Raw genomic sequence first — 16,334 nt, 5'->3', positions numbered from 1 at the left:
AAGGAGTAGTAGAAAGAAGTTTGAGATGAGTCAGAGGGTTGGGCTAGAAGATATATTGAGCAAAGTATAGGCTGAGAAATAGGCTAGTGCATTGGAAATGCTAAATTAGAAGAAAGTGATAAATATATAGATCCATAAGTACATTAAAAGTATATAGATACATAAAGGAAGTAAGTATATTAAGATTAAATATATTGATAGAGGCACAGGATGAGAATTAGGGTTTGTGAACACAAAAATGGTGGCTGAGGTTGCACTGTTTTAACACACAGGTCTTAGCACAGAGCAAAGGCGAAATTTGCAGGGAAAACAGATTTGTCATCAAGGAATGAGAGGGTCAAACTACAGAGGTGGGACTGCAAATCCCACAATTCAACACGTTAAATGCAAGCGATCATGGGCAGGGAAAACCACAAGTTTAAAACACAAAATAGGTGATAACATATGCAATCACAGGCAGGTCAAAACTGCAATTCTAAACTGTAACAACCACATGCAAAGACAGTAATCACAGAAAGGGAAAATCGTACCGGTGGCAGGGGTGTGGGAGGTCCTGCGATTTGCACCTGATACACTTTATTTTCATTGGACAGTGTTGAGCCAGCAGTAGGAGACAGAAGTGTCCCCGCTGAGTTGAAGGTCACACCTATGCCACTACTCTTGTACGCCATAATCAATAGAATATAACATTGTATTTGTTCCCCTGTAAGGGATAGGAATGTAATTCAATCGATTAAGGTGCAGGGCTGTTCCAAGGTCCATGCATGTCAAAGCTTCTCCCATGTGTGATTTGGGCGCATAGATGGGGGCACTCTGACATCAGCAGGACTCTTTCCTTCACCCATATGCTTCGTGTTAGCATTTTATTTGGGGGTTTTGCAAAGTGCAAGCAACTATTCCTTTGGCGGCCTCGGAGCCTCATGGAGCCAACGTTTATAGAGTAGCAACTGCACGCCCACTGCTCTGATATGCACAGTCCGGCTGACTGAATGGACGAGCATAGTTAACACCCCAGCCCCACCCTACAATATCCAGGCCCGCGGCCAACACGAATTATAGCAGGTACGATTATTATTTCGCCGTTACATGCCATTAATTTCCCTTTCACGCACGACCTTGTACACTCTGCTGCACTTTATATGTGTTTAAATGAAGATAGAAAGTGCAACCCTCAGGCTTTGTAAGTTTTCCACAGCGTACTTCCTTGTGGCAGTGCTTGCATTGCATTTTACTTACTTGTCGTTCCAACTGATCTGCAAATAACACATTTGCATCACCAAAAGTGGAAATAAGCTGCCATTTTCTCAACTTCTGTGTGTACAGTAATGTAGCCCCACATAGCGCCTCACTGTGCTCTTTCATAGCCGGAAGTGCGCATCATGAATCCAGTGCATACGTGTATACACGCACAACGTTGCAGTGGTTGTACACTCTTGTGTTACCGCATGTGCTGCCCATGTCGCCTTCCTCGAGCTAGGGTTTGACTCGGACCGTCTCCTGCTATAACTTTCTTCTTTTTTTAAAGAGTGCTAATAATGTTAATGCACGTTTTGCATGTGGCCTGTTTTTCAACCTCGCTCAAACGTCGTCCAGTGTGCCCAAAACCCAACACACGTCATTACTGTTGCTGCTGAGGGGGTCTTCATCTTGACACACCATTGTTTGCTAAGGCAGAAACAAAATAAAGCACCCTAAAGTGGCCGATGTTGCAGGGATATCGATTACGCCGCCCTGGCTGTGTTGTGGGCCCCGGGGCTCGTGGAGGTGAAAAGTGTTTTGTTAAAGGAAGTGGGTGTCTTAAGCGGCCCCTGGTAATGCGAGTTAACTGTTGATTTAAAGCTCACGGATATTTGTTCTGATTTTAGGAACCTACGTGATGACGGTGACTTCCATTGATGCCGACGACCCCAAACAGCCAAATGGCATGCTGAGGTACAAAATCATGTCACAGAACCCCAGCACCCCGTCGTCCAACATGTTTACCATCAACAATGAAACCGGGGACATCATTACGCTGGCGGCGGGGCTTGACAGAGAGGTAGGACTATTTTCGCTGGCACACAGTATTTAAACAGGCAGCGGTGACAGAATGTGTCTTTATGCACGACGCTATCTTGGAAAAAAAGGTCGTTTCTCCAATTTGTGGAAATGGGAAAATAACTGGGTGAATAAACAATGAATGAATAGATAAAGAGATTTATGAGAGTTGTTTGTGTGCGTGGTGTTGGACGGGGGCGTTGACTGAATGCAAGCCTTTGTGTCATCGTGTGAGAAGTGTGGTCTTTGGTGGCGTTTCAGAGTCACACTTCCTGGAAAACGAACACTCCCTGTAAATGATACCCCATTGCTCAGTTCCTAGCTATTCTAGCTACTCACAATACAGGTGTAACCTGCCCTAGCAGGAACAACTTCGCCTCCCTCCTGGGAACGTAAGGAACAAGTCGATCCGACCCTCGATGATGTCAGAAAGCATGCCTTTTAGAGAAGGCGGAGAATATTTATAAACGATGAAGTGCTTTAAAAGTAGCCTCCTGACATTTCGTTTCAGTACTTGTTTTGAGCAATTGAGCCCCATTACATGTGATTTTCATTTAGGGTTTAGAAACAAACATTGCAGTGTTCTTGAAGACAGACGATCACATACAAAGATAGCAGAACTTGATATACCAAGTATATGTCATTTGAAGCACTAGGTTTGACATAGGTTTCAAATATGTACTTTGCCATAGTCTGACTGTGGTTGCCGAGAACTTGTCCACGCTGCTCCACCACGAGTAATGCTTCGAAAGACACCTCACTTTTACACTTCAAACAATGTAACTAAATGCAATGCACTATTGAAACGGTGACACTCGGATTCTGTTTTGTGACTTAAACCAAACACACAAAAGCAGTACATTTTTAGAGGTGTGCATGATTTAAAAGATATGAGTACTGGGTTGCTGGAATTTGCTTATCTCTGCCCATTTTTGTCCGGGAATTTGCTATGAACCCCAGCCTAGTAACTTTACCGACTTGGGTTCTTCATGAATCTAAATAGGTGTCAAATAAATTACTGGATATTTTTTAAAAGTATGAAATACGGACACTGATAGTACATACTAAACTGCCATCACTGTTAGAAATAACCTTTTAGGATCTGGCGTATGCCAGGACCTTTAAAAGTTACTAATAGTATATGTATAACGTACTTATAGGAGCCTTCACCTAGCCCTTTTCATCCATTGGTCTGTTGTGCCATTGGCATTTTATTTCGACCACTACAACATACTGCATGAGTCAGAGGGTCATCCCACTACAGCCATTGGCTAAATTCTTTGTGAATGACAATATTCTGCTCTTTCATGTGGAGCACATCCACACACAAAGTAGTTTTCTTCAGTGCCAGGAACTACTAGGGCAAAGTGGGCCTTTTTTTTTTTTTACAAAAACCATGATAAACCGAAACAGCCAAAGGCTTGCAGCCAGTATCAGACCTATTGGCTTTGATAATGCTTGTTTTAAATGTGTTCTCTTTTCTGAGATGCAGCCTGTAGCATATCTTAAAAACGAAACTGCTAAATGTAGCCTTGGCTCTCAAGATACATACATTCCTACAGATTCTCATTTATCGAGCACTGCAATTTTGCTTCCACTCCACCACAACAAATTCAAATTATGTTATTCCAGAAACTGTCCCTCTTTGGAGCTCCCAAATAAATCATGGACTTTCCACATTCTTTCTGTGAGTTCTGCTTTTTCGATGAAAACTAGAAAGGTGTTACCTAACTCTCCGATTTTGTTGGTAGGTAATGTTTTTAAAAGAGGTTGCAAAAAAGAGGGTCCACATATAGGAGTAAGAGAAGTCAGTATTCATCTAGTAGGCTGGGCGCTTTTTGTATCTTATTACCCTTACAGGTACCCACTGCCTTCCTCCATATCCATGTGAGCGAGCAGCATAGGTCTACATCCAGCCAGCCCATGACATTCATAGCTGAAGTGTGAGAAATGCTTGGAATGCAAGGGGTGAGTGGGAGTGGTCCAAGACCTTGCAGAAGAGATGCTCTCTGCATTCATAACCTTAACACTTTTGCAAAAAGTGTAAGGCTTATTTTGCGGGCTTGCTACAAGTCTGTAGAAAAGATCCCGGTATGTTATGATTGGGTTTGATGTGTACAAGTGCTGTACTTGTTTGACGTTTTTGCATTAAATCAGCACACATCTTATGGGAGATAAGTGGTGTCATCTCTTGCAGCTGTATGTACCCTTACTGCCTCGGTGACTAAAATGACACCTAAAACCAGTTATATAAAAGTGGAAAGCTCGCCTTATTTCATGCATTTTTTTTGTTTGCATGTTTTTTTGTTCTCCCTCTAAGGCAGGGGTCTCCAAACCGGTCCTGGAGGGCCGGATCCATGCCAGATTTTTTGGATATCCCCATTGAGATACATGTAGTAATTTTAAAAATCTGGCATGGGTCCGGCCCTCCAGGACCGGTTTAGAGACCCCTGCTCTAAGGGTTTCAGCCCCAGATGGATCCTCTGTGCCTTGCTGTTCTTCTCAGTGTAGCGCGATTTTCCTCGCCCAGCCCGTACTGGCTTGGGAACAGCACCTCAGACAACCATTCTGTTTGCATGCACGCTAGTCTCTCCCATGAAGGCCTTCACTCTCTGGCCTTGAAGTGACCCTGCTGGTTTAGAGGCAGACCAATCCTTGGCATTACCTCTGAGGCTTGCGTCTGTGCAGAACTCGGGATTCATTTCTGCCCTCCACAAGAGCCGCTTCTGCAGCAGCCAGATTATCCACGGCTCGGTGGTGGTGTTGTGAGGGGGTGGGGGGCTGGGAGGGATGCCAGTCAAATAAATCCTTGCTTCATAATGCAAAGACTTACAGTTCAGCCTCGGGGGCTGACCCTTTGGCAGGGATATGTGTTCTTAGTCGCCGCATTGTCCGCGTCTTCCGCTCATACTTTTGTGCTTGGTACTTCTAATGGTGGAAATACCCATTGCCGCATTATTTATTGAAACAGTTGCATCTGATTGGTTTATGCAACACGACTGATTCCACAGCTACCAAGCACGTCAGACGTCAGACGCGCTCGTAGGGCAGTTTACCCCAGCAAATGAGTTATGCCGTTGCTATGCATCAAATGACAATCACTTTCCGAAATCAAAAGTAATACAAACGTAGCTGTCTAATTATTGAGCAACTTATTAAAATGACCACTACCACTAAGCTACTCGCAGTGCTCTTGATGTATAGAGCTATGATTTTTGATTTGAGCCATCACTCAGGATTTTTGCACATTGTGGTTCTAGGGTTCCCATTTATTAATGGGGTTTTTGCCACAGTTTTAAACTGTTTACATACATGTGGACATTTGGGGCCTCAGATCGATTGATGTACCCTTACCGTGGCCTGGTTCCACTCTAGGTATTAAAGTGCCACTGGCAGTGAAAATGGTTCCGGCAGCATAAAGCGAGAGCATTAGTGCCCCCATTGAGAATAAAACAAACTGCTCTTTTTAAGCAAGGCACGCTTTACAGAGAGTTAAATGTGTTGATGCAAAAAAAAAAAAATCCGACAATTGCTCAAGTCCAGCTAGCCAGCTGACTCTGTAATAGCTCTGTGTGCCGCAGTTCCCATAGAGACACCCATTAGTGGCGCCAAGATGTTTTACTCGAGCGGTCGTCTTCGTACGCAAGCTGTGGTAGCTGAAATGAGGCGTTCCGCCGCACGCAGGGTTTCTTAAACAGATTAAGTAAGCCCAGAGAACTCTTGAGTTTTCTTGAGCCATCATGCCAACTCCGACCACTTATCTCGATTGGTGGTTGGAACAGCTGAATTCTCTGCTTTGATTTCAAAATTAAGCAGCATGTGTGGGAATAAATATATCCTCCTAGCCTTTAAAGTTTGGACGCTAAGGTAGGAAGCGAGGACTGGCTAATTGGATGGGGGGAGGCTGAACAGCTTGACATGGAAATGTTTTTGAAACATGATTTGCTGCAAATTTAAAATGTCCTTCTTGCTGCAGTGTGTCACGTTAACATATAAAGCCAAGCGATTACAAACATATTGTATTATTGTTATTATTACATGGGTTCATTCTTTCAGGAGGGTGTGAGAATATCTCTTAATTTGAATTATTTTATACCCCACAATTTTTACAAGGCACCTTGTGTCTTTTTTTTTACATGACTTTCCGAAGACGAATAGGGCTTTAAGTTCTAAACTTGGTAGACTCATATTTAAAACACTCCACTTTTAAACTGCTCCCATGTTTTGGGACATATCCTTTGCTTAAGACCTTGGTTTACTTTCCCATTGGCAGCTTTCTCATCCAAGACATTACATCATAAAGTTTATATTGTTTAATAACATTATGTATGAATTCTGCAATAACAAGTGTCACTATTTAAATTCTACTTTGGAAACCGTCCAATACAGTTTTCCAACTGCTTGGTGCACATCACCTTCACTGACCTCCCACAAATCCCAGCTCACACCCTATACACTTCAAAAAATGAATGTACTCCTTCCATCCAGGCTTTTATCTATTCCCAGTCTTGAATATTGTCCAAGTGAGCCTTGACAGGTCAAGTACAGCTCCTATAAATAATACTGCTTCCATATTTTTAGCCCGTTACAAATGCAAGAGACTGGGTGGAATTTACGTAACTCCTTGTCTCTGAATTATCCATCTGCATGTTCACTTGGTACAACCACTTTAGATTAATTGGTTACAAAGAATGTAAACCCTTATAATATTATCCTATTTGCCCTGTTTCTGAAACAATTGTTGTTAGTACAATATTTTGGTACTCCCAATATTCTTTGTATAGGAATGTATCAGAAACTATTTGCACATTTCTGAAATATCCAAGATGTTGTTTTCTGCAATGCATTCAAATCAAATTATATGTTGCTTACTTAGTTTGGCAAAATGGCACCAGCTACTTCACATTCAGACTTTCTGGTTGGTGCCTCGGCCAAGGCAACTGCCACTGGAATCTGGGGCCCACGGTTCGATCCCCGGCTCCGGAGGCAGGTTAGCCCAGCACCATGTGACTCCGGCAATAGCTTGCTTAATCTTACCGATGGCCCCCAGCGCCGGGAGGCCTCAGAGTAACTGTTCGCGCTTTACAAATACCGGATTTACAAAAACTGATGCATAAAGATATTCATTGTAAATTTGTACCAACGTTTCTAGAATCTCCTGATATTCGACTAGATACTCAAGAAAGCAAACTGCAGAGTGTGCCAATGACAAGAAGATTAAGACATAGGTCTGTTTCATGCTAGCCTTGAACCAGATCCCCAGATAAGTAGGGTTCCTGTATGGTTTGGTCCTTTATTTAGGACAATAGCATCAACACCAAAATATAGGGCCTGACTATCAGGGCCAGACTGGAATAGCAAACCAGCCCTGGCAATTACGTCCGAACGGCCCTGTACTGCTGCTGCGCTTTTGTTACAAGGGGCCGAGTTTGCAGCACTGCTGCAAAACCAGCCCCCAGCAACAAAAACGGCCCCCACTGGTGCAAAACCGGCCCCCGCCCTTTCGGCCCACCGTGAAACGTCTGGTGCCCGCTACGGCCAGTCCGTCCCTGTTGACTATGTGATCAGTATTCAGGAGCCTAACATCCGCTGTATCTGCTCCACTGATTTGTTCTGATCCAACAGGAAACTGCACTTATGTGGATCTAAGCTTCAAAACAAACATACATTTTTTCATTATGAGACATTGTGGCAATAACAGAAGGATGTATTTCATTAAGAATTCCTGTTTTCAAAATATCTTGTGTCCAGACTGGTAATTACTTTTTACTCCCTAAACATTTCTTTTTCTTCTGAATTTAAAATTGAGAGAGTAAAAGACTACTGCTTCAAAATTTTATTTGGAGCCTTGCTCAGAATAACCTTTCTCTCCTCTCCATTCGGATGAAGAAACCATAAGCATATTCAACCTTCTAGAGAAACTCAACCTTATCATAATTATGTAGTCAGTTTCAGCATCCCTTGTGCTTATAACCTCTTCACAAGAGCTTTATTTAGTATTAGAGTGTTCTGGGATTTTAAGTAGTGTTTCATCAACCCTTGTTTCGGCATGCATTGGAATCAGGTGGCTGTTGGTAATTCGCCTCATGGGACTAAATCTGGCTTAAGTATTAACCAATTTAGTAATGTTGAAAATGTGGCTAGCGTTCCACCACACGGGGAACCTGGGATTGTAAAGAAAAATTGGGTTCCATCAGTGAACTATTTGAGAAACCCTGATTCACAACACTGTGCAAACAATCATGTACCTGTATGTTATGTGGTCAGCGGTCTAGTGAATGTGTGGGTGGAGCTAGCTGGGGTGGAAGGGAGGAGGAGGAGCGTGGACAGGATGGGGCTAGTTAGAGTAGGGACAGGGACCTGATAAGACATGAATAATAAAGCTCGTGAATAGTTATACACATGTGTGTCTTCATTACATTAGAGACACGACACTGTACATGGACGTCTGATGGCTGGATCTCTGCTCCTCATCATCACTGACATCCTCCATTTCTTTAACTCCTCTTATTAAATGCAAATTGAAGTAAGCAGCATCTGTAGGATTATCATGTTCCTCTATTGTTTTTGTTTTTTGAAATGTGAGTGGTCGATATTGTGAGAATGCTGGTGGGATGTTAAGCTGTCAAGGCGGAGGTTAGAACTCTTGACACTACCCATGCTCAGCTATAGAGAAATGTGCTTTTAGGTCTGTTTATTGCTGTCAGTCAAGGGTTTGACGCATCAGTACACAGTATACAATATCAGTCATAGGCCGTACTGTTAGGAATATGCCATTTTACTTGAAATAGGAGTTATGTGTAACTGCATGCTCTTGCTCCCTTGTCTTTCAGAAAGTGAAGCAGTACACCTTGATAATTCAGGCTACGGATATGGAGGGGAACCCAACTTACGGCCTCTCAAACACAGCGACTGCTGTTATTTCAATAACAGATATCAATGACAATCCTCCCGAGTTCACAGCCATGACCGTAAGTAAAGAATCACTACTGCTGCAGTTCGAATCTATCACTGGCACAAACTGTTTGATGTTCTTTTTGCAGCCGTGCTATCGGTTGGTACTTTTCAGTGGTTGTGCCTGACCAGTGTTGTTTGACTTCACAGCCAAAGGGCTTGTTGCTGGTATGTCTGCAGGTCGGTGTGAGTTTAATATTCCAGAGAGCTTCACTAGTCTGCTGGCCTGTCAGGACTGTTCCCCTTAATAAAGCACATGTCAGCTTCCTCAGACAAGCGGGTCGCAAATCATATTGATCACCGCTGGACGATAAAGCTCAACCGCATGAAACACCTACTACTCTTCAAATGTTAGCTTGAAATTGGACAAAGATAAACTGATGTGAAGTTTGTGAGGTGTGTTCAGAATTTCCCCACGTTTCTCATTCAGTAATGTTACTTATCCGGAAGACTCAGTGACAGGCATACAGGGTGATGAAATTTGCTGTCAAATGTAAGAAACGTAGAACAAATCACTGTAGTGTACAAGGGGCTCATGGTTGAAGATCCCTCTCTTTGGAAACAAAATGTGTGCATTAAGGAGCTCATGCATTCTGGGGAGAAATCACCTTTTTCTTTTTTCCCTTTTTTCCCATAATAAATCTTCATTTCAGAAATTTTCGTTTTTTTCTCTTTCTTCAGTTCTATGGAGAGGTTCCAGAAAACCGTGTGGATGTTACAGTTGCAAATTTAACCATTAGTGATAAGGACCAACCACACACTCCGGCCTGGAATGCTGTGTATAGGATAATTGGTGGTGATCCAACAGGGCACTTCCGTGTTGTCACTGACCCGAATACCAATGACGGCTTGGTAACTGTTGCAAAGGTGGGTAAGCATGGCCATGGTAAGAGCATTACACTTAACCAGTTGAATTATTTTAAAGGTCTAGCAGCTGGAACTCTTGTTTGTTGTAGTTTTTATTTTTACCTACACTATTGCATGTGCGGTTTATAGAATTCTTGTAGGCAGCAATTACCTTTTTAAAAGTGAAGCCCCTGTTCGTGTCGGCTTTCCTATGGGTCTTTGGTGCTGGCCAGCAGAATTATGCTGGATTAGCTGTCCAGTCACCACCATTCTCAGATCATATCCTATCCATTACATTGCTCCAGGAATTTCATCTTAACAAGCAAGGGCCACGTTGTATTCCATTTTCCAACAATTCCTGCTGTGTCCTTGTTAAACAAACTGCAAATATTCCAACTTTTTTCTGTTATTTTAAGGTTTATGTATTAGAATAGCACCAAAATGGACACTTTATAATCCAGGTCTTCCACCAACTGCCACAGCCACCCCCAACATTCCCTCCCAACATTCCAGACGACACAGGGAATGTTCTACACCACATAATCAGAGCAAAACACTTTATTTCATAAATTACATGTATATGTCATTCATGTAATAAAATTTCAATCGGGTCTTTACCTATTCTCCCTAAAGGAAAGACAGCATAGGTCGATTGAATGAGCTCCTTAAGGTGTGCGGAGATTTACCAATTGGGCCTTTATTCGATGAAGTCTTCATACTAGCTTTATTTAAGTTTATCCCTTAGACGAGATACTCACTCATCCTTGATTGGAAGAAAGAAAGCAAAACAGTGCCCAGATATGGCTCTAATACAAATTGTGTGCTTGTATTTGTGTGTGTGTGTGATGTGCATGTGTGATATATGTGCAAGTATGGCGTGTGTGTATGTGTGTGGTCCAAGCTTGCTTCGCGTGGATATATTATGACATGTTGAAGGTTACGTATTTCTAGTTACCACATGCCATCAGTTACTTTTAAAAGATGCTGGCTGATGAATAGTGGGTGAGGCTGGCAGACATCTGTGCGGCAATATTATGAATAAAAAAGCATGACCACTAGATGTAGCTACGGTAATATATTAGTAAAAGCGTCAAGCATTTTTTCTCTCCAGGGCAATTGTTGGTAAAGCATTGCAGTATGGACATGCCATGTCTCCTCTCCTAATTCAGTAGACAGTAACTCCGTGTATTCAGCTGACTTATGTTCAGTGTGTTGGTTTCTAAATGAATCCAACTAGCCTAATTTTCTGATACTATGCAACAGAAAATAATTTGGAAACTCAGGTTATTTCGCGATAAGGCTTCTGCTCGGAGTGAATAAATATTTTGAATGTTTACCTTGTTCCCAGATTGTCACCAAGTGAGTTTTTGGGTCTCGTGTACAGAAAACGTTAGCTGTCACCTTTAGCTGTCTGTTGCTTAAAGATCTTTTGTCTACAATTCCAATACTGATAGAGGGCTTAGGGTCTCCCCAGAGCTTGTCATTGGTTGCTTTCTTTCAAACCCATTTACTTGCTTCTTATTGGATAGCTTTCCTTCCTCTTTGAGTGTTTATCCCTCCCCTGAATCATTGTTTATTTACCATCCCTTTGATTGAATGAATTGTGTCCTTCCACTACTTTAACCTTTTAAATTAATTCAGGGAAATACTTCTTTTTTGCTTTCACCACGCTGCGGAAGGTCATGTGTTTTCTTGTCCTCTCCTCCTCTCTCCTGAGTGTTGCTTCTCCTTTGCATTGCCTTATGTTGCTTTCCCACTCTCCAGCGTTTTCACTGCTCCCACACCCACACATCCCACTTTTTTTTTTTTTTTAAATATACCCAGTCCTGGGCTTCTTGTTTCTAGCCAGCCATCCCTGTCGTCACTGCTCGTCAGCGACATTGGCTTATTCCCCCTTGATCCCAATGCTCTTTCGTTGCTCCTCTTTTTTTTTGTATAACAGCGTTTTATTTTTACTTTTCAGGAGGGACCAGAAGTTGCCCATTTCTGCTGCCTCTCTCCTTTGGTTCTTTTATTTATCTTTTATTTATTTTTTGATTTTACTGCTTCAAGATGGGCATCTGCCATCTCAAAAGAGTAAATAAAAAAAAAGTCAAAATGGTCTCCACTTCTTGACATATGAGCACATGCATTCGCACAATACAACACCATATTGGAGGGGATGGATTTTTTTTGTTTTTGCCAGTGCTGTTAGGCTTCAGCAACAAGCATGTTTTTCTGTTTTTTTACTGATGCCTTTCTACATTGGCAACAGGCGCAGTTAAAACCAAAAGATTGGGTAAAGTCTTTTAAAGGCAAAACCCTAATTAAAATGTGCAACAGTCTTTTAAGAGCAGAGAAATTGATTGTAAAAAGTGTAGTTATGTGGAATCAGCATTGCTTATGAAAGGGTCTCATAGCTTGTTCCACTTTTCTTTATTCTTTGCGTTCCATTATGTGGCGGTTTATGGTGCAAGACATTTGCTGGATAGGAAATAATTCTCTTGGAATAAGGCATGTCTCTTTAAGGTGAAAACTGCCGCCCTATTTGCCCTTCCCTGAGATTTAATGGTGAAGGAATGCAACAGTGGTAGAGGCAGGGACATCATAACCGGGGAGCCATGAGGCTTTCTGCCCCATCCCTGCTCTATTGAGGGCCAAGCGCAGCCGCTGCTGATTGTATTTATATATATCACAAAAAGAGTATAACCTGCTTTTGTAATGTGTTCGGGATTATGCAGGTAACAGCAGTCAGTACTATAAATGTAAATGTACATGTATTTATATAGCGCAAACCGCCCACATCGCAGGCATCTAAGCGCTTGCTTAGGGAACCCGTCCTGGTATTCCCCTGTGAGATAACCCCGGCAGGGTATCCACAAGGTGAAAGCCAGGCATCCCGCCGCGAGGGGCCGTTGTGGAGATTAAGCAAGCTATTGCCCAGAGTTGCAGAGTGTGAACCCGTGAGTCGATTAGGCACCGGAGCGAGAATTATCGAGTCCGTGGAATTATTGAGCCCAAGCCCCGTCGAGGCGGGGAATTGAACCCTGGTCCAGGGCCGATCTCAGCTTCCGGGTCTGCCGCCTCTAACCCCTGAGCCACACTTCTCCATACTGGTAAGTTTCTTAGGCATCTGCAAAAGCGACTTACAGACCTGGATAATGGCTAGGTGCCATCTGTGCTTATCTCAAAATGCCCCAAAATGAGGGATACTATGTAACTGATAAAATAAAAAAAAGAAATCCTTTGAAAAGAATATAACATTGTGTCCCATCAATTCACATCAACCACTGACTGCAAAAAAGAAAGTAAACCCCCTGCTCTACCCAGCACATCTTTAATAATAAAATAGTCCTAGTTAATAACAAGAGACCCTCCCCACGCTATAAACACCTCGCTCTCTTTCTGTTAGAAATTGTAAATAATTATTCGTATACTAAATGAATACTTAAGGGGGTGACCACTTGTCCCTGTATGTCCAGAATGCTGTTTATAGTGCAGGAGGTTCTATTGTAGGTCCAACAATGGCTGAATGCACTCAATTTACGTATACCAGATATAAATAGTACTAATTTGTCTAGTCCGGGGTCATTCTGGGAATCAGGGAGTCGTTCTTCATCTATTGGACCTACGTTGGACACCCATGATTTAAAGAATAGTTTTATAAAAAATAATGCCCGATTAATCAATATCATAAACATGTGGTGAAATGGAAAAAAACGAAAACATGCCTCATTGGCATTTATTATTTTTATAAAGGTCTCCTTGGCCCAGCCTCGGTCTCCTCCTTTGCCCCCACCCCCTCATGTTACTTCCTCCCAATTCTTCCCCCAACCCTTTACTTCATTACTCCCCCCGCACTTTACAGTCCATTTTTTTTTGTTTTGATGGACCTGGCAGCTGCTACTTGCTGCTGGGCCACTCTGCAGTTCTAAAACCACTTTAGAGATCTTGACTCAGTAAAGGAAAAAAATGACGTGCCATTCCCTAGGCACGACACCACGTATGTATGAGCCTAGGCAATAATGTGCCAATCAGCAAGCCTTTCTTTACTGATATTACATTGACAGTGCTGCACGTCATTGGCAAGATACATTTGCAAAACCAATAAAGCAAGACCTACTGCTTTGTTCGTGCTTGTTTTTGAGAGGTTATTTGATAGATTTTGGATATGGGTTGTGATCAAATAGCCATATTTGAAGGTCTAGGGCTCCTAGGGCCTGCAGTATTTTCTCCTTTGGAGTTCTGAATCTGCCAACGCACGAGGCAATTGGCAGACAATTCAATCAGTCAAAAGATCTTTATTTGGCTATTGAATAATCCATAATATATATATATATATATATATATATATATATATATGTATATATATATATATATATAATAATACATTTTGTATAAAATCATGAAATCATTATAAAATCTCACAATTTAAGTAATTCAAGTTATATATAAATAGCATACAATAACATACTATACTACTTTGCTGAATATATGAAAAACAGTATATATGACATCCTATTAAAAATATACACTGGGTCACATCACTTATAATCACATAATGGCATAATTCCATACCTTAAATCAGCTTAGGCAATTGATGATTCTCCTATGACTAATACATATTTTATAAAACAAGTGTTTAAGAATGTACATTCGGCCAGGTAAAAACAGAGCCTTTCTTTACTGATATTACATTGACAGTGCTGCACGTCATTGGCAAGATACATTTGCAAAACCAATAAAGCAAGACCTACTGCTTTGTCAGTGCTTGTTTTTGAGAGGTTATTTGATAGATTTTGGATATGGGTTGTGATCAAATAGCCATATTTGAAGGTCTAGGGCTCCTAGGGCCTGCAGTATTTTCTCCTTTGGAGTTCTGAATCTGCCAACGCACGAGGCAATTGGCAGACAATTCAATCAGTCAAAAGATCTTTATTTGGCTATTGAATAATCAATAATAATATATATATATATATATATATATATATATATATATATATATATATATATATATATATATATATATATATATAATATATATTATAATACATTTTGTATAAAATCATGAAATCATTATAAAATCTCACAATTTAAGTAATTCAAGTTATATATAAATAGCATACAATAACATACTATACTACTTTGCTGAATATATGAAAAACAGTATATATGACATCCTATTAAAAATATACACTTGGTCACATCACTTATAATCACATAATGGCATAATTCCATACCTTAAATCAGCTTAGGCAATTGATGATTCTCCTATGACTAATACATATTTTATAAAACAAGTGTTTAAGAATGTACATTCGGCCAGGTAAAAACAGAGTCATGGTAGGACTTAAGTTTTTTATCTTTTTTTTTTTTAAGTACATTTTTATTGGCATTTATATGACAATAACACTTTTCCATACAAGCATATTATACCAAATACAATAGTCTGATGTTAAGGCGATCAGGATATGCAATCATTTACCACAGATTATTAGCATTACTCTATTTGATATTCACCCAATGTTCACAAATCGCAGATGTCATTATCATTCATACAACCATTGGTAACGGTAACTGTAAACCTACGACTATTTTCAAGTATGGTGGAGCCAGAGGAGTAACAGCCAATGAATAGCTGCCGGTTGCCGAACTGTAGATTTTTGGTGACCCTTTTCATGCCAGTAATAGTAATTCTGCTGAGTATTTTTTCTGTTGCTTTTTGTTGTTGTTAGTTTTACTGATATCACCCTTGTCTAAATCAATTCATATGCTTTTTGTCATTTAAATGTTTTTCATTATATAGTTTTTCTGAATATTTCTTCATGATTCCTGTAGTTCGTAGTTCATGTCTTAAAATGTGTTTCTTTATTTCTATATTTGTGAGATTTGTCTCTGGCCTTTTTTATTGCAGTATGAGACAACATGCTTACTTTTTTTTTTTTTTTTACAAAATAAACCACATTGTTCAATGCAGAGCCTTATTCTCATATGTTGTTGAGATGGAGATCTCTCTAATATTTTCACCAATTCCATGGTAAAATGCAGGCAAAAGATGAATAAACTGTGAAAATCGTCCTGACACTTTGATGCTGAACCAGAAGACCCTAAGATTTGACTCACCCCAGAGAGTTTGATAAAATCCCTTTAAAGTCTTTGAATAAAGTATTTTACTTTGACATTGACTGTAGGAGACTCAGGGCCAGATGTACTAAAAACGGGTCACAAAATACTGGTAGTAAATTAAAGTTTTTTTTTTTTTTAAATAGAGTTTTATATAACGCAAACTTGGCCCCAATCGGGCATCAGAGCCCTTTACATTGCACTGGTTGCGTTACATGAGTCCGCATTCATTTTTGTTAGGCTCAGGGAGATTGAGTGATTTGCCTAGAATCACAGGATGTTCAGCATCATTGCTGACACTTAAAGCCAGTTCCCCAGATTCGAGGTTGACCGCCCTAGCCGTTAGCCCAACTCCTCTCCCCACCAGTATGGCATTTTGCTAACCATTGAATCGT

General features: G+C 40.9%; 1 protein-coding gene across 2 annotated transcripts in view; it reads left to right on the top strand.

The window, feature by feature from the left end:
* Nucleotides 1-16,334, top strand: part of CDH2 (cadherin 2) — a 321,968-nt gene that overhangs the window by 263,907 nt on the left and 41,727 nt on the right. For both annotated transcript variants that reach the window (XM_086965671.1, XM_086965672.1), the window contains 3 exons: nt 1,866-2,038; nt 8,871-9,008; nt 9,673-9,858. In XM_086965671.1, coding sequence (XP_086821797.1) covers nt 1,866-2,038; nt 8,871-9,008; nt 9,673-9,858 — 497 coding nt within the window. The remainder of the gene's footprint in view (nt 1-1,865; nt 2,039-8,870; nt 9,009-9,672; nt 9,859-16,334) is intronic.

This window comes from Lissotriton vulgaris, chromosome 4_1, assembly GCF_964263255.1.
Source record: "Lissotriton vulgaris chromosome 4_1, aLisVul1.2, whole genome shotgun sequence".
NCBI lineage: Eukaryota > Metazoa > Chordata > Amphibia > Caudata > Salamandridae > Lissotriton > Lissotriton vulgaris.
Note: the sequence above shows the minus strand (reverse complement) of the source record. Positions and strands in the feature narration are given on the sequence as shown.